The following is a 26,380-nucleotide window of genomic DNA, read 5'->3' on the forward strand; positions in this document are numbered from 1 at the left end:
CAGCCTATTCCTGAACTACATTTAAGTTACTTTTTTAAAATATGGTGCTTACCTGTAACTTTTGGCACTGAAGATGTTGGAACAACCCCAGCAGTCGTTGTGTGTTGGATACTGTCTACTGGTTTTGTTTCAGTAACAAAAGGCTCAGTTCCAGTGACATGGTGTTGGCTCTGTTGCTGCTGCACTGGGTTTTGACTCAACTGTTCCTGTGCTTTACCACTTTCCACTTTCTCTTGTGGACCCTGGAAGGCCTCCGACTGATCAGGCTGCTGACTCTCAGGTGGCTGTGGGGTTACTGCCCGAGCAAAGTTCTTCAATGTCTGTTCGGAAGAAGTCTGAAGCTCAGAACTCCCTGGATTTTGGACAGTCTCTGCAGTGGGTGCCACCTGTGGCGTGCTCAAATCCGAAAAAGACGTACTACTGCTTGAAGTAACATCTGACGCTGTCGAGGTAGCCTGGTTAATGGAAAGTGAAAAGTTGAGACTGTGGGTATGAATACAAAACCTAAGTAATGTATTCATCAGTTTATCTCTTTTATATAAAGCAAATATAAAATACTCCTGATAGTTATAATAATGTTTGTGCTAATAACCTGCATTATCCAATTGAGTAAATATGGAACAACTGTTTCCCGTGGCAGAAAGGTTGGTAATCAGAAGATGCAGATTCAGTGCAATTGCCAAAAGAATCAGACGCAACAGGAGGAAATAATGAGATGTTATGCTCTGGGATGCCTTGCCTGAAAGGGCGTGAAAAAGATTTAACACAAACTTTCAAAAGACAGTCAGATAAATACGTCAGGGGAACAAAATGCAAGACTATGAGGAAAAAGCAGAGGGGTAGGGTTAAATTGGATAGTTTAACAAAAAGCTGACACAGGCTTGGTGGGCTGAATGGCCTCCTTCTGCATTGTATCATTCTTCTCTAATTTTTATAACAAAGTAAATAATAGGACTTTGGTACAAAAAATTGAATGATCAGATAATTTGAATTAAGCAAACCTGAATTAAATATAAACTGTAGAGCAGATATGTCCACAGTTGGAAATATTTCAAGTGGGCGAGAAAGGAAAGATTTATGAGGCAGTGATAAGATTCATACAAGGGGAATATGGATCATATCATGATTAATCTGAGATGCTAAAAAAATAATTGATTATGCTAATATTTCAAATTTAAAAAAAGATAGCATAATTATACAAATGTGATAAGCATTTGCTCAGTTGTATCATCAGGTCATTTCCAGTTTTAGTTCTGAGGAAAAATGAATGTTAAAGCACCAAAACATCATCTCTATTTAATTCTATCCTTTAAACAGACTAATTGCAGAAAAAAATTTCAATGGTTCAGTCGAGAAGAGCTCACTTGTGTTTTTTTTTTGTGGACTTCGTTACCCAAACTGGACTTACTTTTCTTTATTGTCAGGTTATGGGCATTACTGAAGTGTCTTGCATTTACAGTTCATCTCTAGATTTCCTTGAGAAGATGCAGGTTTGTCTTGTAATTCCTATGATACAGTACTGCCATAATACCATTAAGGAGAAAATGCCAGGATTTTCATCCAGTGATAAAATATACCCATCAGGATTTGACAGGAGAACTTGAGAGGTGTTCTGATATGTGTTGTGGTCTAGATGGTAGAGATCTCACGTTTGGGAGATGTGCCTGATAAAACTTTGGTGACTTCTGCAGTTCATCTTATTGATATTATGCTGCAGCCACCTTACTTGTGGTTGAGGGATTGTTTGAACTCCTAGGTGGGCTGCTAATCAAGTGGATTGCTTTGCCACGTGTTAGGACACAAGAGTGCTGTTGCACCTGAACCCACCCAAGAACATGGAGAGTATTCCATCATACTCTTGACTTGTACCTTGTAGATAGTGAAGAAGCTTGGAGGTACCAATTGTTGGAAAACACCCAGCCTCTGAGCTGCTCGAGTAGCCATGGCATTTATATGGCTGGTGTACTTGAGTTTCTGGTCAATGATGACCCCCACAAGGATGTTGGTGGTTGGAGATTTTGTAAAACGTATTGCCATTGACTATCATGGGAAGGTGGCTAAATCCTCTCGAGTTGAAGATGGTCTTTGCCTGGCACTTGTGTGGTGCGAATGTTACTGGTCAGTCCAAGCCTCAATATTTCCCAGGTCTTGTTGCACATATGGTAAGTGTGCAAAAGCTCCCCTCCCAAAACAAAGCCTTGCTGTGTGGATTGTTAAATCCAAGAGATTGGGTAGCACACGAAGACAGATTGATGGATAGAGCACCCTCTCCAAACATCCTCTGGTATGTTGAAGATTAAAAACAATGCTCATTGTTGCACTAGTCAAAACAGAATAATTTTATTTTCTTACCTGCAATGAAGGACCTGGAGTTGGTGTGGATTGTGTAACAGTGGTCACTGCTCCAGTGCATGCGGCTGAGACAGTGGTTGCTGTATTGGTTGTTCCCGCAGTTGCTGTTTCTCCGTGTACACTTTCTGGCATACCATTGTTACTTGTGTCTGGTGGCTGAACTGTGACATATATACCCCAATAGGTGAACAAAAAAGCAGTGTATGGTTTAATAAGAATAACAAATTATCATAGAATTCTGCTTGCTTTTTTTTGTGGATCGCAGGTGATATTTTAGTGACCAATCATAGAACATAGAACAGTACAGCACAGAACAGGCCCTTCAGCCCTCAATATTGTGCTGAGCCATGATCACCCTACTCAAACCCACGTATCCACCCTATACCCGTAACCCAACAACCCCCCCCTTAATCTCTTTGAGAAAACTAAATTGGGAAAGTCCATGTTAAATTTGATATTTTCTATACTCACAACGAGACTATGGGGTTGAACTTTTTACCTAATTCTGGGAATAGAGATACAGAATAAACCTCATTCTGCATTGTCCCAGTTGTTTTCTCATTAGAGAATGTTCCGAAACTCCATAGTGTTCATTTTACTTTTTTGCCCAATCCAACCGTGTTGGAATATAACAATGGAAGATATTCACATATCCACACACAGATTTTTGTGAAATTGCAAACAAGATCTTTCTATAAGTCAAGTTGATTAAAAACATAGAATTATTAAAATTTATTGCTTTCCCAGTCCTTCACCTTGAATGATATTTTGTACGTATTTGATATGACATTCTCTGTGACTGTGGTATATGATCCCATTTCACCCTGTTCTCCATCTTGAGCCTTTTGATTCAGAGGACCACCTCCAGACTCGACTCTTTCAATGATCTCCTGGTCAGCATCCCTTCTTCCACTTTCCATAAATTAGCTTATTCAAAACTGTGTTGCCTACATTTGATCTTGCACCAAGTTCCGTTAGTCCACAGCCTCAATCTTCACTAATCTAAGCTGACTCCCAATCCCCCAGTACATCCAATTGAAGATTTACATATTTGGGGAGGTGGTGGCATAGTGGTCATCCAGAGACTCAAGATAATGATTTGGGGACCCAGGTTTGAACCGCACCACCCCAGGTGATGGAATTTAAACTCAATAAAATATCTCAAATTAAAAGTCTAATGATAACCATGAAACCATTGTCGATTGTTGTAAAATTCTATCTGGTTCACTAATGTCCTTTGAGGAAGGAAATCTGCCATCCTTACCTTGTCCGGCCTACCTGTGACTCTAGACCCACAGCAATGTGGTTGACTCTTAAATGCCCTCTGAAATGCCCCATCAAGCCACTCAGTTGTATTCAACCGTTACAAAAACACAAAAATGGAATGAAACCAGACGGACCACCTGACATCGAACCAGGCACCGGAAACGACAACGGCAAACCCAGCTCTCGCCGACACTGCAAAATCCTCCTCACTAACATCTGCGGGCTTGTGCCAAAGTTGGGTGAGCTGTCTCACAGACCAGTCACGCAACAGCCTGACATAGTCATACTCACTGAATCATACCTTACAGACAATGTCCCAGACACCACTATCACCATTTCTGGGTATGTCCTGTCTCACCGGCAGGACAGACCCAGCAGAGGTGGTGGCACAGTGGTGTACAGTGGGGAGGGAGTTGCTCTGGGAGTGCTCAACATCAACTCTGGACCCCATGAAGTCTCATGGCTTCAGGTTAAACATGGGTAAGGAAACCTCCTTCTGATTACCGTCCCGGCCACCATTGGCTAATAAATCAGTAGTCCTCCATGTTGAATACCACTTGAACAAAGCACTGAGGGTGGGGGGAGAGACTTCAATGTCCATCACCAAGAGTGGTTTGGTAGTACCACCACAGACCGAGCTGGCCATGTCCAAAAGGGCATAGCTGCTACTGGGATTGCAGCTAGTGGTGAGGGAACCAAGGAAAAACATACTTGACCTCATCCTCACCAATTTGCCTGCTGCAGATGCATCTGTCCATGACAGTATTGGTAGAAGTGACCACGGCACAGTCCTTGGGGCAACAAAGTCCTGTCTTCACATTGAGGATACCCTCCATCGTGTTGTGTGGCACTACCACCGAGCTAAACGGGATAGACTTCGAACAGATATAGCAACTCAATACTGGGAGTCCATGAGGCACTGTGTGCCGTAGCAGCAACATTATATTCAACCACAATCTGCAACTAATGGTCTGCCATATCCCCCACTCTACCACTACCACCAAGCCAGGGGATCAACCTCGGTTCAATAAACAGTGCTTGAGGACATGCCAGGAGCTCTTCAGGCATACCGGAAAATGAGGTGTCAACCTGGTGAAGCTGCAACACAGGACTAACTGTGTGCCGCAAAACAGCATAAGCAGCAAGTAATAGACAGTGCTAAGCGATTCCACAACAAACACATCAGATCAAAGATCTGTAGTCCAGCCACATCCAGCCGTGAATGGTGGTGGACAAGTAAACAACTCACTGGAGAAGGAGGCTCCACAAATATCCCCATCCTCAACATTAATAAACATCGCTCCTTTAAATAGGGTTCTTAATCTTAGATACCCAACTTTTGTTTTGCCTACTCACTTTGATTTAGAGATATATTTGCTGTACTGGAGGTAGCTGTATTTGTAGTATTTGTTTCTGTGGTTTCATGGGCCGGCTCTTCTGTTGCTGGTTGCACCTGTTGATCTGATGTTTGCACACTATTCTCTGAAACAACTACTGCAGTTGTAGTTTGTTCTATAGCTACTGGCACCGGAGTTTCAGTAGTGTGTGCAACCAAGCCAGTTACTCGAGGAGACACTGCTTCTCCTGATATCACAAATATGGGCTGTCAAAACACAAAACATAGACAGCTAGAAAGTATTAACCTGTGATTACATTTGTAAATGTGAATACAATTGTTACTTTTAACTGTAAACATTCAATGTAAAGGACCATAATAATCTATAACCAGGAAAGCAACTCCCAATATAAACACCTTACATTCATACCAAAACCTTGCTGTGCTTCAATACTTCAGATTCATAATTTTGGTGAATATGTGTTTCAAAACAAGGAGTGTTAGTGCTGGAAAAACTCTGGAAATCAATGTAAATTAGCCATACCCAGAACAGTAACACAAGTTACACTTGCATTTTATCTTTCACATGACAAAACAGCCAGAAATAAATTCCAAAGGGAAATCTGGCAGAAAGTAGGAAAGAAGCTAGGGTGGGTGACCAAAGGCATGGTCACGTACATATATTTTCTGAAAGGTTGTTGATGATAGCGATGAAGGAACTGAAGCAAGGGGGGGTAGGAAGAAAATTAGTAGTGTGCAGCGGATGTAACAGTTAAGGTTCTATCTCAAATATTGGTTTGTTGGGGGGGGGGGGGGGGGGGAAGAGAGAGAGAGAGAGAGAGAGAGAGAGAGAGAGAGAGAGAGAGAGAGAGAGAGAGAATCAGTAGACCACAGCTGTAGCAGCATTTGTCATTTGTTCAGAAGGCTGTTGATTGAAGATTGTAGAGATCAGGGAGGAATTTGAAGATGAGGGAAAGGATCAAACTGACAGGGAGCCAGTGACAATTGCCACACTATAAGACCATAAGACATAGGAGTGGAAGTAAGGCCATTCGGCCCATCGAGTCCACTCCACCATTCAATCATGGTTGATTTCAACTCCATTTACCCACTCTCTCACCATAGCCCTTAATTCCTCAAGAAATCAAGAATTTATCCATTTCTGTCTTAAAGACACTCAATGGCATTTACATTGTCCCTTCAAAGTAAAAATAAAAAAACCCGAGGCGCTGCGTAAAAAAAAATATTGAGCTTGGGAGATATTTGGAGGGGTAAAGATGAGCAAAAGTCTAGGTTTTAACGAGGAACTTAAAGGAGGATGGGGAATAGGGGTTCAAAAGATGGAATTTCAGAGTGTGACATCTAAGTGGCTAAATGCACGGTCACCAAAGGAGGGACGAAAGGAGGTGAAGGGGTTGCACAAGTGACCAAAGTGAGAAGAATGGAAAGCTTTGTGAGAGGAGGCGTGGCATGAACGAGCTAGAGATTAAGGAGATTGGAAGCAGGGTGGCCACAAACTGATGCAAAAGGATGAGATTGAGGTGTAAATTAAACTTAATTTATTTAGCAAAAGACAAAAATACAAACCATCAATAAGATAAATCAATTACCTCAGTGTTAACTACAGAAGAAGTTGGGACAATTCCTGGTGTAACCTTTAATGTTGTTGGTGCCACAGCCAAAGGATCCCTAGTTGTGCTAATCCCTTGAGTGGGCAATGCTGTTACTCTAGCCAAAGCAGTGACTGGTGTTGTGAAGTTTGATGATGCAAGACCAGTTGCTCCAGCGTGAATTGTAGTCGCTGCAGCAGTCACAGAACCCAATGTAGTAACACCTGCATGGTATTAGATTACAACAGGAAGCTTTCAAGAACTATTAAAAGCTTAAGAAACCCAAAACAATTTTGGTCTTCATGACACGAGTCTAAATTGCAGTTACAGTCACCAACATGCCATGATTAGAATATAAAATATTTCCTCCTCTGTGCTTTACATATTTTATTTTAGCGAGCAGCGAGTTACGTGTAGAACAAAGATGCAGGTTGCATGCTGAATGCAGCTAATCTAGGTTATCAGTGTTAAATATTCAGACTGAACATTCAACAACATTAATTGCATTCAATCAGAATACTGTTGCTGCTGAACACGGCACAAATGCTTCAGAGGTTTCCGTCAGGAAACTGCCTTTTAGCCCATTATAGGATTGGATGTCAGCTGTTGCCCTGTGAAGTCAGGCATCTTATCTGGGGAGCTGGAGCGGGGGAAAGAAAATAGGTCACTTGGGTATTGTTGGACATCCTGACTAACACAGCGGAAAGCTTTTCCCTGCTCTGTCGCCCAAATGTCTATCTCTGTTTCATATCCAAGCCCAGACCCATTGAGGCCTGGATAATTGTGTGTTCAATATTATATAGAAGAGAGCCAAGTAAAGAATTTTTACAACGTTCCCACCTACTTCTTGCAAATCCAGCCAACATTCAAGCTCAGTGAAGTTCAGTGTCATTGCAAGTATGGAACTGGCAGCACTTCAGAATATCAAAAGGCATTTTGAAGAGCTGGGTGAGGTATGAGCTACCTCATTAACTCTGTACTATCAGAAGACAGCTCTTTTGAAGAAAATTTCAAAAAACTTGCAAAGAAACTCTAAAAGGGGGTTTAAAGAATCAGATTCAGGGTTATCTACCTAACCCATCATATTTTTGAAAGTGCTTGTAATCACTTCTCGTCTCCATGGGGAAGCAAAAGAGGGGTCATCCAACAACCACTCAAGATTTACTGTTGGGGAATAGTTACATTTGATTAATTTTGAGGTCATTATCCAGCCATGAAAAAAGAACTATTATATTAAGAAAGCTTAGAAGGACGAACACAAACTAGTGAAAGACAAGTAACACATCACTATTGTAAAACATTGTCACCAAAAATCACCCTGTTTCTGCTCTTGTCCGCACTTCAGAAATTATATAGCAGACAAAGGCTAGGTACCATTGCCACATCATAGATCTTTGCCAACAGCTAGCTCAGCAGCATCACTTGAAGCTTGGGAGTGAGGTTAACTGCCCTCTCAGCCATCATGCCTCATGAGACCTGGGTGGCTGGAGAGAAAACATACAGGATTTATAATCCAAATGATAACTGCTGACTAGGATAAGAATTCAACTGGAGAGGAATGCTTGGCATGTCATGGCTTCCAGCCAGCTGTGTAGAGGGGATGCTCATTTACTGCACTACATTCCAGCCTGCACGGACCAGTGGAATCCAACAGTCCTGACAAATTGGAAACACGTGGATTGTAACCGGATTTGGGACAACAATCTCAACCAGATACACTATCTTTTTCTAAAGCACAGACTCCCATCAGTCCAACACAGATCAGTATCTGTTAGATTTAATTGCAATTAGCTTGTAGCAATTAATTTAGGAGGCTATAACATATTTCTGCATACTTTTAACTATGGTAGGTTTTTTAAAAATTCTGCTGTCTACAGAACTGTGTAATCAATCTCAACTATATATGGGTAAATACAAATTATAATAAGTACCTGTGGTTCCTTTCACTAGCAAGGTTGAGACAGTAGGCTTGCTTGAAGACACAGTGACAGGTGTAACCAATCTGACTCCACTAACTGTGACAGGGGTTCCACCAACTGTTCGTAGGATGGTACCAGGTGTTCCTGGTGTCTTCAGAACCACCTGAAAAGTGACAATTGAAAATCAAAAGACTAACACCCATTCTATTGATTAGGGTAATTTGATTATCTGATCAAGCAGGATGACTGACAGCATATACAAGCCAGAGCTTTGCTCAAATTATTCCCTCCCTTAGCCTCAGGATGTTGAAGACAATTAAAACACTCCTCAATGCTGAATGATAGAGAACAAGCCATACACTGACAAGATGTATACACAGAAGATAGGAGCAGGAGGAGGCCTTTTGTCCCTCACTTCTCAGTCTGATTCAGTATCACTTCACACTATGAATCTATCCGTCCATCCATAAAATAACCTGTTGCATGTTTATTCGGTTAGAACAAATTTCAATTGCAGCCTTGACTAGAAGGCTCTTTCCTGCAAATATATGCAAACTGGAAGCATGGAATGGAATTATCTCCATACCTGTGTCATTCCAGGCTGTCCTGTAGTAAATTTTGGCACAGCTGTAATGATTTTTGCAGGAGCTCCAGTTCCTGATGTGACTACTTTTGTTGTAATGATTGTTATTGGAGATTTCATGCCAGGGGATGCGGATACACCTGGGGCAAAATGCATAAGTCACTGTTTAGGATTTGCAAATGATGTTCAAACATTCACTTTTCTATATGCAGTTTAAAGTTTATATTTACATTACTTCTTCCTTTAGATCACTGGCTGCCTTTTGTTAATCTTTTTCTTTGACTATTGGGAATAGATATCAGGAAAACTAATTAAGCACAATTAAATTCTTCCTCATACTGCTCTTTAACCCAGAGCGTAAAAAGACTCACAGACACGATTATCAGGAAAATACAAGATTATCATGAAAATGCATCACAACAGGTCAAGACACAAAGAGTGAAAAAAATGTCAATAAATTGTTCTCATATATCAATAAGGAAGAATACAAGGTGCAGCTAAAAAGATAACAAATCGTGATTACATGTGAAAATCTCCTTTTGGAAATCCTGGCCTGGAATTTCCTGGAACATTTTGGCATTACGATAATGTAAGTTTGACATTGTGCCAGTATTTTGAGGAACCTTTACACCAACTTTACATGAAAACATTGCTACATGGTAATTTCTTTGATTATTTACAGTACTTCATAAACATCTGCTGAAAACATCTCTTGTTCATTTACAAAGCTATTCCTCATGCGAATGACAAGCTCGAGCTGGATTTTTAAGAAATGTTTTCATAATAAACAAAATGATACAAACCAGTTACAATCAAAGGAGAAGACTAATGAGCAACGGCACATATTAACTTAAGCCCAAAAAACTAAGCCGAGGTGCTGGATGGAGTAGGATTCCTCCACCCAAACAGAAACCGTCTCCGGGCTATTAACGAGGTGAAGTCAAAGACATCCACCTTCACCTCCGTCAGAAGCACCGGTGTGTCTGATACCCCAAATATGGTCACCAGCGAACATGGATCCAAACCAACATTGAGTGTTTCCGACATGTTGTTGAAGAAAGAGGCCCATACGCTTACCAAGTTGAGACAAGAACATAGGAGTGTGATTAGCCGGCCCAACAGCAACGTTCACACTTATCCTCCACCCCTGAGAAAAATCCACTCATCCTTGCTTTAGTCAGATGTTCCCTGTGCACCACCTTGAATATGATTTAGCCGAGCACATAAAGACGTGGAGGTGACCCTGTGAAGGGCCTCACTGCATACCTCATCATCCAGAATGGAACCCAACTTACTCTCCCATTTCGCCCTCACTTCACTCGGGAGCTGACTCCGCTGCGAGGATATGACCATATGTACCCAAAATATCCCCCACTAGACCCAGCAAAAGACAAATCCTCTTCAACTGGGAAGAGGGTTGCCAAGGGAAAGGTGGGAAAAGCCTTGGTCTACCCAATAGGAATACCCTGCCCTACAGAATAATGGCAGAGGACGAGGGGCAGAGGAAAGAGGCTGGAAGAGTGAATTACTAAGGCAAATAACAGGAGATAACTCACTATTAGAAAGACAGGTTTAGGAGTGGACCATAGCATTCAATGAGATCATGACTGATCTGTATTGCAACTTCATCCACCCCCACCTTTGCTCCACTTCCCCGAATATCCTTTTTAAACTATTCCAACTGGCTACGGGCAATAAACCATTTGACAAGGTTTAATACATCAAATATATCCATTCATGAATCAATGCTTTGTGTATCTGTTGACTTAAAGAAAGTACATATAAATACTGTGGCTACAAGAGCAGGCCAGAGGCTGGGAATTCTACAGTGATTAACTAATTTTCCAACTCCCCAAAGCCTGTCCACTATCTACAAGGTACAAGTCAGGAGTGTGGAGGACTACAGTGCCAACAACACGCAAAGAAACCTGACGCCAACCAGGACAAAGCAACTCGCTTGATTGGCTCCCCAATCATCACCTTAAACATTCATTCCCTCCGCTACTGGCAGCAGTGGGTACCATATACGAGACCTACATCACAGAAACTCACCAAGGCACCTTAAACAGGATTTTCTAAAGCCGCAACCTCTACCACCGAGAAGAACAAAGGTAGCAGATGCATGGGAACACCACCTGCAAGTTCTCTTCCACGTCACACACCACCCTGACATAGAAACAAATTGCCTGCGGGTGAACCAACGCCACATGAGCTGCAGCGGTTCAAGAAGGTTGCTCACCACCATCTCAAGATCAATTAGGGATGGGCTCACAGCCCAAGAATGAACAAAAAACACAAACAGTACAACATGAACCATCTAGAAAATTCTGTAGAACAATTGCATTTCTAGAGATTCCTCTTGCTGCAGCCAAGCCTGATGATGTGCAGCTGTCCCATATTGTACTCACTTTGAAAGGTTTCCAGGTAGAAGCCATTAAGCTCTTTGAGTTGATGCTGGCTCTTTCATGGAGTTAGTCCCACTCCCTGCATTGTCCACATTTTTCTGCAATTTCTGTTACACCAAATATTTATCCACTTCCCTTTTGAAGGCTATTTCTGAGTATGTAACCACTATGCGATTAGGCAGTGCATTCCAAATCCTAACCATTCTTTACACAAAAATGTTGTCACCATGGTATCTTTGGTTCTTTTGTCAATCATCTCAAAATATGCCCTCTTTAAAAGGATGCCCATTACTCCATTACATAGCTGCGTGGCAGTCTTTGACTCCATTAACCCTGTGCCAGATCTTTCCTCAATTTGCTCATATTAGTCCTCTTTCAGTTGCTTTTTAGTCTAGATTTCTCCTTGCCCTCCTCCATAACTAATGATACTATGATTACTATTCCCAAGATGTTCCCCCACTGTATAATACTCTATTTGACCCACTAGATCCAGCAATATCTCCATGGTTAGGCAGGAAAGATATTGATTAGGAAAATTCATCTGAACACAATGCAGAAACTCCTCCCCCACCCCCCTTATGCCCTTGATACAATCACTGTTCAATTCAACATTAGGGCAGTAAAAGCCTCCAATTAGCACTGCTCTGTAGTATTGTACCTTTCAGAAATTTATTTGTCTATTTCCTTCCTCCTACCTGGCGACCTACAAAGTGCACCGAATATAATAGCTCTGTTATTGTTCAACTCTGACCAAACAGGTATAAATTATTTTTTAAATAAATAAACCACTGTACTGTATAGGAATGATGTATGGATAAGCAAGTAACTTATGTCCCCCTTACATCAGGTGAATTGTAAAAACTGAAGTGGGAAACTGGTTCACCTAGTTAACTCCTTTCACAAAATACACACGGTTTTTAAACAACTAATATGGCAAAGTAAAGCACAGACTAGGCTTCACGTTTGAGAAGCAAGTGGGATTTATGGAATTAAATCCAGCATTGACACAATGGGTAAATGGCTTCCTTCTGTACCAGAATGACTCTGACTCCAAAGATATACCAAAATACTTGCCAAGTAGGATCCTAAAAGCTAACTCCAGTTAACACTGAATTAATTCAGTGAAAAATAATTTTCAACTCTCCTCAAATCCATCTATTTTGTTTTTAAAATTTTAATCTTTATTAGTGTCATAAGTAGGCTTACATTAACACTGCAATGAAGTTACTGAGAAAATTCCCTAGTCGCCACATAGTCGAGTATAGTGTTCAATTCTGTTCACCACACTATCAGAAGGACGTGGAGGCTTTAGAGAGGGTGCAGAAGAGATTTACCTGGATGTTGCCTGGTATGGAGGGCATTAGCTATGAGGAGAGTTTGAATAAACTTGGTTTGTTCTCACTGGAACGAAGGAAGTTGAGTGGCGACCTGAAGGAGGTCTATAAAATTATGAGGGGCATAGATAGGGTGGATAGTCAGAGACCTTTTCCCAGGGTAGAGGGGTCAACTACTAGGGGGCATAGGTTTAAGGTGCGAGGGGCAAGGTTCAGAGGAGATGTACGAGGTAAATTTTATTTATTTATTTATTTTACACAGAGGGTAGTGGTGCCTGGAACTCGGTGCCGCAGGAGGTGGTGGAAGCAGGGACGATAGTGACGTTTAACGGGCACCGTGACAAATACATGAATAGGATGGGAATAGAGGGATACGGACCCTGGAAGTGTAGAATATTTTAGTTTAGATGGGCAGAATGGTCGACGTGGGTTTGGTGGACCGAAGGGCCTGGTCCTGTGCTGTACTTGTCTTTGTTCTTCTTTGAAATCGACGCACTCGGAGGAAACCCACGCAGACACGGAGAGAACGTGCAGACTCCGCACAGCCAATGACCCAAGCCGGAAATCAAACCTGGGTCCCTGGCACTACGAAGACACTGTGCTAACCACTATGCTGCTGTGCCGCCCACACTTACATTGGCAAGCAGGGAGAACATTTTTGTCTTGGTGAAAATCCTGGAAATGAACCAAATTTCAAACCTCGAATTGCCCATCTTTGCGGGGGCAGGACTGGAATCAGGCTGGGGTTCACCTATAAGCATTTTGCAGAGGAAGCTAGCCACTGGAATGACCAGTTGCCTCCCCTGGCTTCTGATTTTTTAATCCTGGCTGTGTGAATCCTGGAATGCACAGAGCAGATAGGTAGGAGGTGGTCTGAACTTACACCTTTGGAATGATATGGTACTTTTTTGGATCGGGTCCCGGGACACTTTGGGAAAGGTATGGCACCCGTTGGAATTGTTAGAATTAAACATGATTAGGGCAGCACGGTGGCGCAGTGAGTAGCACTGTTGCCTCACGGCACCGAGGTCCCAGGTTCGATCCCAGCTCTGGGTCACTGACCATGTGGAGTTTGCACATTCCCCCCATGTTTGCATGGGTTTCGCCCCGATAACCTAAAAATGTGCAAGCTAGGTGGATTGGCCACGCTAAATTGCCCCTTAATTGGAAAAAATGAATTGGGTATGCTAAATTTGTAAAAAAAAAAATTAAACATGATTATTCGCCTTACACAAACTCACTGGAATTGACAGGCTGTCTGGAAAGTGTCAAAGGATGCTAGGTAAATTGACATGGAGGGTGTATGTGCAAAGGGGATGGGTATGGGGTGGCATGAGTTGGGTTAGGGGGTGTGCGGGACCATGGAGGGTGGGTAGATGGGCAGGGTTGACATAGGTGATACGAGGGGACCATGGTTTTGGAAGGGGGGTGTGCTGTGGGGGCAAAGGGAGTGGCTGGTGTTTTATTATATTTTAAAAATTGAAACAGTGCCAGAGCACAGAGGCAGACCTTGTACCCAGAACAACACCCAGCAGCCTTTGCATTTAATCCGGGGTGGTCCATCAGACTCCCATTTGACTTTCCGACCAACCAAAAATCTGATCCGCAGGCGCCCATCTTTAAAGGTTGGGTTTGCTGAGCCAAGAAGTCTCCAGACTCTGAACTCAACCCAAGGACAAAAATCAGGGTCACCGGCTTTCAATATGAAATCTTACAGAAGGTGACTAACTAAAGAGCCGCATCTAATTAGTCGTTATATAAACAAAAGATCTAATGTGTACAGCAGAACTTTCTTCTAAAAAAAGCTTTTAAGCAAAAAAACAACTGCTGAACACATCTCTCTTACACAAATATTCATGAAAATTTAATAGGAAACCTGGAAGCTTCCATTTTTTACCTGTAACATTAGGTTGATGCATTAGTGCTGAAACAGGGATGGTTTTTATGATGGTGGTTGCTCCAGGTTTGTTGCTAGTTGGTGAAACACTGCCAAGACCCAGGATTGTTTGCTTCGTAGCTATTCCACCAGCTTGCGAGGTTGTGATTATTGTTGCTGGTTTACCATCTGCTGCTGTTACAAGTCTCACAATAGTCCCCGGAGGAAAGGGACCTTTTGCCTTCAGATGTCAAAAATCAAAATATTTGTCAAATGGAAAACAAAATGATAAAAGCCATGGCAGAAACAATTGTATCATTACTTTCTAACACATTGTTATATATAAGAAAATACACCATCCAATTCATAGTATTGTTCCTGCGATAAAAACTCAAATTAGTTTAAAATAGAGATGATCGGCTGTGATTTTCCAGAATCGATTTTTGCCTGTTTTCCGATGTTGAAATTTTGCAATATTTTACTGTGTTTATTAAGCAAACACTGTAGATAGGCAGGCAGGTAATGGGAGCAGTCACAGAAACAAGCCAATGCAACGTGATATAGCAGACAATGATCCTGCTGCTGAATCTGCATATATGCAAACTTTATCTACACATTTCACTCGCACCAAATTTCTCAAATATTCATTGCTCTTCCAGCTATTCTGTTTCTAAGCAATGTTTTATACTTTTTTGGCTAACTCAAAATATTGCTGAAAGCACACTTATTTGTGACTGACCAGAGTAATCAACAAATTTCTATAGATATTGATCCTATTTTTAAATGATCACCAGTTATGAGGTGAAGCTCAAAACAATGTTTTAAAAACAAATTCAGGAATTCATCGCAACAACTACGGTAGTCCGTATTGGACAGCTAAAACACAATTATAAATTTGCGTGAATTAATGGAATATCGGAACAGTGGTTGGTCATTCAATCCCTCCAGCCTATGCTACCATTGAATTTGATCATGGCTGACCCATTCTGCCCACTACCTAGACCGAACAAATATTTTCCAATCTCAGTTTCAAAAATTTAAATGAACCCGGTGTCCACATCCTTTCAAAGCAGAGAATTCTACATTTCCACTACCCTTAGTGTGAATGCTGCCGCTCCTTTATAGCCCAGCTCTAACTTTAACATAGATTCCCATCTGGTTTTCCCCGTCAGAGAAAATGGCTTCTCTACATTTACTGCATCAAATTCTATTATCATTTCTAAAATGAAGGAAATGCAAGCTCCCCATAACATGTAACATGATCGAAAACAAGCTGCATGAGCTGAAGCTAGATTTACCTCTCAGAGGGAAGTAAGAGACTTCAACCTCTCCCTACTCTGTTCCGAGGTTCCCACCTGCTTCAAGAAGACCACCATCATACTGGTGCCAAAGAACAACCAGGTAATGTGCCTCAACGACTACCATCCGGTGGACTTGTCAGCTATCATTATGGTGCTTTGAGAGGTTGAACATGAGACATCAACTCCATACTCCCGGAATGCTTTGATCCACTGCAATTCACCACAACCAGTCCACAACAGATGTCATCTCCCTGGCCCTACACTCATCCCTGGAACATTTTGATAATAAGGACTTCTACGTCAAACCACTATTCACTGATGACAGCTCCGCCTTCAACACCATAATCTTAGCCAAGCTGATATCAAAACTCCAAAACCTAGGACTTGGCTCCTCCCTCTGCAACTGGACCCTTGATTTCCTGACCATTGATTACACTCAGTAAGGATAAACAACACCTCCTCCACGATAGTCCTTAATATGGGGACCCTGCAAGCCTGCATACTTAGCCCCTACTATACTCCCTATACATACACGACTGTGTGGCAAAAATTGGCTCCAACTCCATCTACAGGTTTGCTGATGACACGACCGTTGTGGGTTGGATCGCGACCAACGATGAGTCAGAGTACAGGAGGGAGATAGAGAACCTAGTGCCGTGGTGTAACAACAATCTCTCCCTCAGCATCAGCAAAACTAAGGAGCTGGTCATTGACTTCAGGAAGTAAAGTATCGTACACACCCCTGTCTGCATCAATGATGCCAAGGTGAAGATGGATGGCAGCTTAAATTCCTAGGTGTGCACATCCCCAACAATCTGTCCTGGCCACCTACATTGGCGCTACGGCCAAGAAAGTACAACAGCGCCTATACTGCCTCTGGGAACTAAGGAAATTCGGCATGCCCACATTGACTCTTACCAATGTTTACAGATATACCATGGAAAGCATGCTATCTGGCTGCATCACAGCCTGCTATGGCAACTGCTCAGCCCAAGACCGTAAGAAACTACAGAGTCGTGAACACAGCCCAGTCCATCACACAAATTCCCTCTCCCATCCACTGACTCTGTCTACATCTTCCTCCGCCTTGGAAAGCGGGCAGCATAATCAAAGGCCCCTCCTACTCGTGTTATTCACTTTTCCAACATCTTCCAGCGGACAGGAAAGACAAAAGTCTGAGAAACCTGCACTAACAGCTTCTTCCCCGCTGTTACTAGACTCCTGAATGACCGTCTTATGGACTGAACTGATATCTTCACATATCATCTTTACTGAGTAGTACTACACTCTGCATGCTCACCCAATGCCTGTGCCTATGTATGTGTATTTATGCATGTCCCATGTTTTTTCATATCTGGAACGATCTGCCTGGACTGTATGCAGAACAATAATTTTCATTGTACCTCGATACGTGACAATAAATTAAAACCAATCCAATTTAAGTCCCAGTCTCATTCTACTGTACCCTCTCCTTACTAAATTGCAGTGTCCAAACAAAATGTGATACTCCAGATTGGGCCTCAGCACACAACTGAAGCATAATTCCCTCCCCTTTTGTATTCTAATCTTCTTGAGATAAAGACCCACATTCCAATAGTCCTTTTAAAAAAAATTTTTATTCAGGTTTTTGATATTTTAACATCTGAAAACACACAACGCAGCAAAGAAAAAACACCCCCCCCCCCCCCCCCCCGTAACCTCAATCAAACACCCCATTTTGTCCCCACTCCCCCTTAACAGCTCCTTGAAATGTAGTACAAACAAACCCATCTCTTGTTGAACCCTTCACTCGGCCCCCTCAAAGCAAATTTCACCTTTTCCAAATAAAAAACCTCAATTAGATCCCCCAGCCACACCAAGGTACAGAGTGGAGCAACTGACCTCCAACACAACAGGACCTGCCTGCAGGAAATCAGCTCTCACTTCTGTCTGCAGTTCCGACACCTTAAATATGGCCCCCAGGGGACTGGGTTCCAAATCCACGTGCAAGACTACCGACATGGTGCTGAAGAACTACTCCACAATTTCTCCATCTTAGGGCAGGACCAGAATATATGCGTGCAATTGGCCGGGCCCCTCCCACACCGCTCACAAGTATCTCTATGCCTTCAAACAACCGGCTCATCCTCAACTTTGTCAGGTGCGCTCTATGTACCACCTTTAGTTGTATCAACCCCAGCTTCACATACGTAGTTATGGCATTCACCCTCTGCAGCAGCTCGCACCTCAATCCCTCCTCTAGTGCCATCCCCAGCTCCTCCTTCCACTTGACCTTAAACCCCTCCAGACACACCGTATCCTCCTCCAAAATCCTCCCACGGATCGCCAAGATGGCATTACCCGATCCCTCCACCCCCACTCCTAACCTCCCCATGTGGGATCCCAAACGTCTCGCGCAACTCCTCCAAACTCGCAAACTGCCCTTCCAGAAATAGGTCCTTCATTTCCATCTCCCATGCCCGAAACCTATCATCCATCCTCATTGGCTCAAACCCATGGGTCCCTCGGATCGGCACCAACTTCAATCCCGCCCTTAACCTAAAATGCTGCTGAAATTGCCTCGATATTTTCAACATGGCCACTCCTATAGCCTTTTTGATTATTTTTGCATCAGGTTTTTGTGATTTGTGTACTTGAAAACCCAAATCCCGCAGAACAACAACCAGCGAAAATTGCAGGAACAGGGCTGCATGGTGGTTACCACTGGTTCAATTCTAACCTCGGGCGACTGTCTATGTGGAGTTTGCACCCCCCCCCCCCCCCGGTGTCTGCGTGGGTTTCTTCCGGGTGCTCCAGTTACGTCCCGCAGTCCGAAGATGTGCAGGTTAGGTGGATTGGCCAAGCTAAATTGCCCCTTAGTGTCCAAAAGATTTGGAGGGGTTACTGGGATAGGGTGAAGGTGTGGGGTTAAGTAGGATGCTCGTTCCAAAGGCCAGTGCAGACGCGATGGGTCGTTATGGCCTCCTTCTGCACTGTAAATTCTATGACAATAATCATCTCAGCTGAATAACTATTCTCTAGATTTGATACTTTTCTAGTAATTGGTAAATGCTGAAGATCCATTTAACAATTATGGAACTACAATAAAAAATACGAATTTGGTCCGTTTTGTAAGGAAAGCAACTAAAAACTGTTCTATAATGTGAAACTGTTTTGCTGCACTCAGCAATGCCATTATAAAACGGGTGCTACTACATGAAATATAGTGATCAGAATATCGAACTACACTGTCGTTGAACCTCAATATACAGAATATTTTTCCCAGCAATAAAGGAGGTTATATATATATCTAAGCAGTGTTTTGTTCCCTAGTAGGTGAATTTTTAATGCTGGCAGTCAGCATCTGCCAGAGAGATAGCGCTGTCCTATCTCTTCAAGTATTTCAAGTTTATAAAATGCCCAACAACACATCGATACAAACTCATTAATGTAACTCAGGAGTCAGATCTTCACCTTTCTGTCAAGTACACTGACAGAAAGTAGCGCAAGACCCTCTAGTCGCTGGTCTTCCACATAAGGATACATGTCTCGTGTCATCACAGTGTGGTGTGAAATCATGTTTTTAAAGGAAAGTGACCTGTCACAAGTTAGAATGCAGGCCCTGAACTATATTTGAATTTGACTATGCACACACAGTACAAGTTCTGCTGTTTAATCCTAAAATGCTTGCTGAGTGCTCGGCTATCATTCTGTGTGCACCCTTGAGGGAATAAAGGGACAGAGAACTGGACTGATCTGTTCCAACCTGCTGAAATATAGTGGAGCATTGACAAGAGCCACAGTAAAATCTGTGATGCAAATTATGTCATCTGATCTACCAAATGGAAGAAACATGGCAGAAAGCAGCAGCAGTGAGGAATAACAACATAGAAACTGCAAAGAAAACCAGTAAATTACTAAAATAATATATATCTATGAACAGTAAATTGATAAAGATCTTTTTTTTTTAAATCAAAGGTGGTAACTGGTTTGGGAAGATTTCAGAGATCAGGTCCATCTCGTGGCTACAGTCTGCAACCATTCTGTGATGGTTGAAAGAACAAAATGAAATGGAAATAGTTGAACAATTAATTCAGCGTAACAACAGGATGTAACATTTGTAGGCTGAAGAGTGCACCTATTGCAACGTTTTTAACACAGACATGGATCCATAGATTTTCTATAAATGTAAAAACACATGCTCCTAGAAATAACTGCGCAGTATCACTGATAACTTAGCACTGACTCTTAGCATTCTTCTGTCTGCTATTTAAACAGATACATTAAAACTGCTCAACACGCAGTTAGTTTATGCACTATCGGCCATTCCAAGTTATGATTATGAAAATGTAACACAACATACCTGAATGAACTGTGCCAAAGACCCAGCAGTCGCCTGGCCAGTGATTGGAGCACCAGTTTGCACAGGGGCTGTCTGAACAAGCGTCATCATTTTTCCCAGATTGGAGATCTAAACAGAACAAATTTTAACTGATCACATATGGTCAACAACAATTGCAGACAGCACTTACATAAAGCCTTTAAAGACAGAAAATAATTCATCGAGCTTTACAGGGGTGTGTTAAAAAGATAAAATGAACAACCAGCCATAGAGCAAGGGTCAGGAGAGGGGACCATAGTCGAAAGGACAGATATGATGTTTTAAAATGTCAGAATAGTGGGAAAGATGATGGAGTTTAGAGAAGTAATTCCAGAAAGTGGAGCCAAGGACACGCTAAATGTTTATCTATTCATGCTAAGGAATTTATGACCAACATAATATTATCTTAAAGTTGTGCTTGATGTTGCAAATACACAATTTTCTCTGAGAACTAAAGATGGTTTCCTACAAATTTCCAGTTCAACATACACAAAACAAATTTGCTTTATGTTCACACATCAGACCATATGCAAGTTAAAATTACTGTTAACCTATATATAATCCAGTCACTTTCAGTGGCGGCAATGAGTGAGTGAGCCGTACATTTGGGGGCTCTCACTCCGGCAGGATTTGAGGACCTGGTTCCCCGGTTTTGCGGAACTGTGGAGCGCTGAAAGGGCGGCCACAGAGGTGCTGAGGAGTGAGCAGAGCTGGATGGAACCGAGGGAGAGCAGAAAGCAGCGAAAATGGGAGAGGAAGGGACAAAGGCAAGGTGCAGGGGAAGCTGACCCGGGAGCAAAGATGGTGGACCTACAGACCTAGCGATCCAGAAAGCGCTAGAAAACATGCTGCAAGTGATTAAAAGCAGTTTTGAGTCGTTGAAGCGGGATAACTTGGACCCACTTCAGAAGGCAGTGGATCAGTTGAACCAGAGACTGGATGCCCAGAACGAAAAAGTTAAGGAGCTGGGAGAGGTGGCGGAGGAGCAGGCGGACGCGCAGACGATTGCTGCGCTAGAAGTCGATGGATTGAAGGAGAGACAGAGAAGACTGCTGGACAGAGTAGAGGAGCTGGAAAATAGAGCCCGCAGACAAAATCGGAGGACCATCGGCCTCCTGGAGGGAGGTGATGCCACAGCGTTTGTGGCGGACCTGTTGATGCATCTAATGGGGGCTGAAGCCTTTCCGCGACCGCCGGAGCTGGAGGGGGCACACAGAGTACAGGTGAGACAGATGCGCGCGGGGGGTCCCCCCTGTCCGATGGTGATTAGGTTCCACAGGTTTGTAGAGAAGGAGCGTGTGCTGCAGTGGGCAAAGAGCGCTAAGAGCAGCACGTGGAACAACAGTGTTCTTCACATTTACCAGGACCTAAGCCAGGAGGTGGCCAGGCGGCAAGCAGCCTTTAAACAAGTTAAGGAGGTGTTATTCAAAAAACGTGAAGTTTAGTCTGCTCTTCCCGGCCGTCTTTGGGTTACGCATCAGGGCTAACACCACTACTTCTCCGAACCCGAAGAAGCGATGGACTTCGCGAGGGATCAGGGGCTGGTCTCGAAAAAAGGACCGACGGATGCAAGCTAGGGTCCGAGATTTACCGTTTGAGGGGATGCCTACTGTGCCTCGACTGCTGGTCGACTGTTTACTGCTTTAAAGGTGCCATGTGGTGTATTTTTTTTGTGGGCAGCTTTTGCCTGTGGGGGGTGCAGGGGGGGAGGGGATTCGTATGGTCTTTTTCCTTTTTTGTTGTTTTTTTTCTCTTTTTTTCCTACTGTGGTGGGTACCTTTTGTTGGGCTCTCTGGGTGCGCTGGAGCCTGTATTGTAACAAAAGGGTGGCCGGTCACCAATAGGGATTAAAGATGTTGGTTGGGGGTTTTCGTTTCATTTATGTCTATGGTTTTTATGTTTGTTTTGGATGGGTGATATACGGGTACTGGGTTATTGCGGGGTTATTTTATTAACGCTCAGAAAGGGACGTGGGAAACACTTTTCTGTGTACACAGCTGGAACTATATTGTACCTGGAGCAGCCTCACGGTGCTGTTTCATGTTTACATCTTGTTTGATCTTTCCCACCTTAGTGAGGCTGCTCCAGTGGGTCAGAGTGGGGGATGGTGTGCTGAGGAGTGGGGAGATGAGGTTGGGGAAACAATGGGAGTGAGACAAGTGGGCGCTGGAGCGATGAGTCACCGGGCTAGCAGATTGGCTAGTCAAGGGAGTCAGATGGGGGGGGGGGGGGGGGGGGGGGGGGGGAGAAAGAGAGAATACAACCAGTAGATTGAAGGGGTGGGGTTGTCGGGGGATGTCAAGAGTGGGGGGGGGGGGGGGGGGGAGGAGAGAGAGAGAGAGAGAGAGAGAGTTGAAGGCCTGGATCAATGATATGGCGGGGTTCATTAAATTGGAGAAGATGGTGGCAGCCTTTCCTGGACTTCCTGGCGGAACGGTAGGGAAATAGGCCGGCAGCAGCAGCAACCCGGGGGGGGGGGGATTTGGATCAGGGGGAGGGAGAACTGTGTACGTGGGTTTGTGGGATGTGGCGGGTGTTATCTCTTTCCCTTCTGTTGTTTGGGTGTTCTTTTGGTTTTTTTTCTTTTGTTTGTAGTTGCTTTTGAAGTTGGGTGGGTATTGTTCTTGGGGTGTTACCGTGGCTGTTTTGTTAAAAGAGTTGAGTTGTTTATATTTTGTAAAAGTTTCAATAAAAATTATTTTAAAAAAAAAAGGGGGGGGGGAAGAGTTATTCTGCTGACGTGGGGGTGATCTAAAGTAGGTAATGGAAAGGAGGTCAGGGGTTGAGGCAAGCCAAGAATGGCACGGCACATGGGCAAGCCCAAGAAAGGTTATGGCTGACCGGCGTGGGGCGTGGCCGGGTGGGGGGGGGAGGAGAGGTTGGGCCCCCCAACCAGGCTGATCACTTGGAATGTCAGGGGACTAAATGGGCCAGTTAAAAGGGGACGTGTGTTCGCGCATTTGCGGGCTCTAAAGGCGGACATAATTATGTTGCAGGAGACGCATCTGAAAGTGTCTAACCAGACTAGGCTAAGGAAGGGCTGGATCAGCCAGGTCTTCCAATCGGACTTGGATTCTGCGTCCAGGTGGGGTAGCAATTATGATCAATAAGCGGGTTCAATTTGAGGCGGAGGGCGTAGTCTCAGATGGCGGGGGCAGATTCCTTATGGTAAGGGGTAAGCTGGAGGGGAAAAGAGTGGTGCTGGTGAACATATATGCTCCGAACTGGGACGATGTTGACTTTAACAAGAGTGCTGGGGAAGATCCCGGACCTAGACTCACGCAAGTTGATAATGGGGGGGGGGGGGGGGGGGATGCGGTCCTTGACCCGGTGTTGGACCGGTCATGTCCCAGAACGGGTGGACTCCCAGCTTTGGCAAGGGAGCTGAAAGGGTTCATGGAGCAAATGGGGGCAGTGGACCCAGGGAAGGGGCTACTCGCTTTACTCGCATGTTCATAAAGTATATTCTAGGATTGATTTTTTTTAATCTTGAGCAGGGACTGTGTAGGGGAGTTGGGGAGGTAAAGAATATGGAATACTCAGCAATCACTATCTTGGACCATGTCCCGCATTGGGTGGACCTGCAGGTTAGGGGGGGCGAATTACTAACGCCCGCAATGGAGGTTAGACAGAGGATTGTTGCCGGAGGAGGGGATATGTGAGAGACTTGGGAAGTGTATGCAAAACTACTTGTAGGTGAACGATACGGGGGAGGTTTCAGCAGTGACCCTGTGGGAGGCGCTGAAGGTAGCAGTGAGGGGGGAGCTGATCTGAATTCGGGCTCACAGGGTCAGGGCGGACAGAGCAGAAATGACAAATTGGTTCGGGAGATTTACCGGATAAACGAAGAGCATGCGTGGTCCCCGGGGGAGGAACTACTCAGGGAGAGACGGAGATTGCAGGCGGAACTGGGGGTGCTATCCACGAGTAGGGCCGTGGAACAACTTAGGAAGGCGAGGGGAGTGGTGTATGAGCATGGGGAGAAGGCCAGCAGATTGCTAGCGCAGCAACTCAGGAAGAGGGAGGCGGCCAGGGAAATAAGTAGAGTGGTTGATGGGGAGGGGAGCAGAGTGGAGGACCCGGCAGGACTGAATAAGGTATTTCGGGACTTCTGTAGTAAGCTGTACACCTCAGAACCCCTGGAAGAGCCGGAGGAGTTGAAAAGGTTCCTGGATGGACTAACCTTCCCAAAAGTAGGCAGGGGACTAGTGGACGGGCTGGGGGCCCAGATTAGAGCGGAGGAGGTATTGGGGGGCCTCAAGGCCATGCAGTTGGGGAAAGCCCAGGGGCCGGATGGATACCCAGTAGAGTTTTACAAGAAGTTCTCGGAGATAGTGGGAACAGTCCTGACTCGGGTTTTTAATGAGGCAAGGGACAGAGGGACCCTGCCGCCGCCGATGTCGCAAGCCACCATCTCGCTGATATTGAAGCGGGACAAGGACCCGGAATCCTGCGGGTCATACAGGCCAATCTCCCTGATCAATGTGGATGCCAAGCTCCTGGCGATTAGAATTGAGGACTGCGTACCGGAGGTGATTGGGGACGATCAGACAGGGTTTGTGAAAGGCAGGCAGCTGACAGCTAACTTGAGAAGATTGCTTAATGTGGCGATGCCCCGACGGGCAAGGAGGTGGAGGTAGTGGTGGCAATAGACGCTGAGAAGACCTTCGACCGGGTGGAGTGGGGTTATTTATGGGAGGTGCTTGGACGGTTTGGGTTCGGGGAGAGACTGGCTAATTGGGTCAGACTATTGTACCAGGCCCCAAAAGCTAGCGCTAGGACGAACAGGATAATGTCAGATTATTTCAGACTACATCGTGGGACCGGACAGGGATGCCCACTCTCCCCGTTGCTGTTCGCGCTGGCCATAGAGCCGTTGGCGATTGCGTTGAGAGCTGCGAAGGGGTAGAGGGAATGACTGGGGGAGGGGGGGGTGTGGAACACAGGGTCTCTCTCTCTCTATGCGGACGACCTGCTCCTGTACGTGTCGGACCCACTGCCGGGATGGAAAATATACTGGAAACATTGAGGAAGTTTGGCCGGTTCTCAGGGTACAAATTAAATATGGCCAAGAGTGAGATGTTTGTGGTGCAGGCAAGGGGCCAGGAGAACAGGCTGAAGGGGCTGCCATTTAGGCTGGTTGAGGAAAGTTTACGGTACTTGGGGATACAGGTGGCACGAGACTGGGGCAGGTTGCATAAGTTAAATTTGACTAGAGTGGTGGAACAAATGAAGAGGGAGTTTCGGAGATGGGATGCACTCCCGCTGTCACTGGCGGGGAGGGTGCAGACTGTAAAGATGACAATCCTCCCTAGATTCCTGTTCATCTTCCAGTGCCTCCCGATCTTTATCCCACAGTCCTTCTTCAAAAGGACTGGCAAAATCATCATGAGCTTTGTCTGCGCAGGAAATTCCCCGCGGGCGAAGAAGGCGATGCTTGAAAGGAGCCGCAGCAAGGAAGGACTGGCATTGCAGAGCCTGATCAACTACTACTGGGCGGCTAACATAGCCGGATTGTGGGTGTGGGGTCTATCTGGGAGCGAGTGGAGGCGGTTTCGTGCAGGGGCACCAGTTTGGCAGCCCTGGTCACGGCTCCCCTACCGCTGTCGCCGGCCAGGTACTCCACCAGCCCGGTAGTGGAGGCGGCCCTGCGGATATGGGGCCAGTGGAGGAGGCATGTAGGGGAGGTGGGTGTGTCTGTCTGGGCTCCAATGTGATAACCATCGATTCGCCCCTGGGAACATGGATGGAGGGTTTCGAACATGGCGGCGGGCGGGGGTGAGCGAAATGTTCCTGGAGGGGAGCTTTGCGAGTCTGAGGGGTTTGGAGGAGAAATTTGGGCTGGTAAGGGGAAATGACTTTAGGTACTTACAGATGCGGGACTTTGTACGCAGACAGGTCCCATCCTTCCCACGCCTCCCGCCAATAGGGATCCAGGACAGAATAGTCTCTAGAGGAGAAGGAGGAGAGGGTAGAGTCTTGGATATTTACACGGTGCTCATGAAGGGGAAAGTGTCCCAGACGGAGGAACTGAAACT

At 44.7% G+C, this 26,380-nt stretch overlaps 1 protein-coding gene across 3 annotated transcripts in view; it reads right to left on the minus strand.

The window, feature by feature from the left end:
- LOC119954695 (host cell factor 2-like) overlaps positions 1-26,380 on the minus strand; it is a 90,384-nt gene that overhangs the window by 17,085 nt on the left and 46,919 nt on the right. For all 3 annotated transcript variants that reach the window (XM_038780174.1, XM_038780173.1, XM_038780175.1), the window contains exons 11-18: positions 20,325-20,432; positions 14,703-14,922; positions 9,070-9,206; positions 8,496-8,646; positions 6,565-6,788; positions 4,975-5,221; positions 2,353-2,513; positions 53-455 (exon numbers count right to left, since the gene is read on the minus strand). In XM_038780174.1, the coding sequence (XP_038636102.1) occupies positions 53-455; positions 2,353-2,513; positions 4,975-5,221; positions 6,565-6,788; positions 8,496-8,646; positions 9,070-9,206; positions 14,703-14,922; positions 20,325-20,432 (1,651 nt within the window). The remainder of the gene's footprint in view (positions 1-52; positions 456-2,352; positions 2,514-4,974; positions 5,222-6,564; positions 6,789-8,495; positions 8,647-9,069; positions 9,207-14,702; positions 14,923-20,324; positions 20,433-26,380) is intronic.

Source organism: Scyliorhinus canicula, chromosome 20 (assembly GCF_902713615.1).
Source record: "Scyliorhinus canicula chromosome 20, sScyCan1.1, whole genome shotgun sequence".
Classification (NCBI taxonomy): Eukaryota; Metazoa; Chordata; class Chondrichthyes; order Carcharhiniformes; family Scyliorhinidae; genus Scyliorhinus; species Scyliorhinus canicula.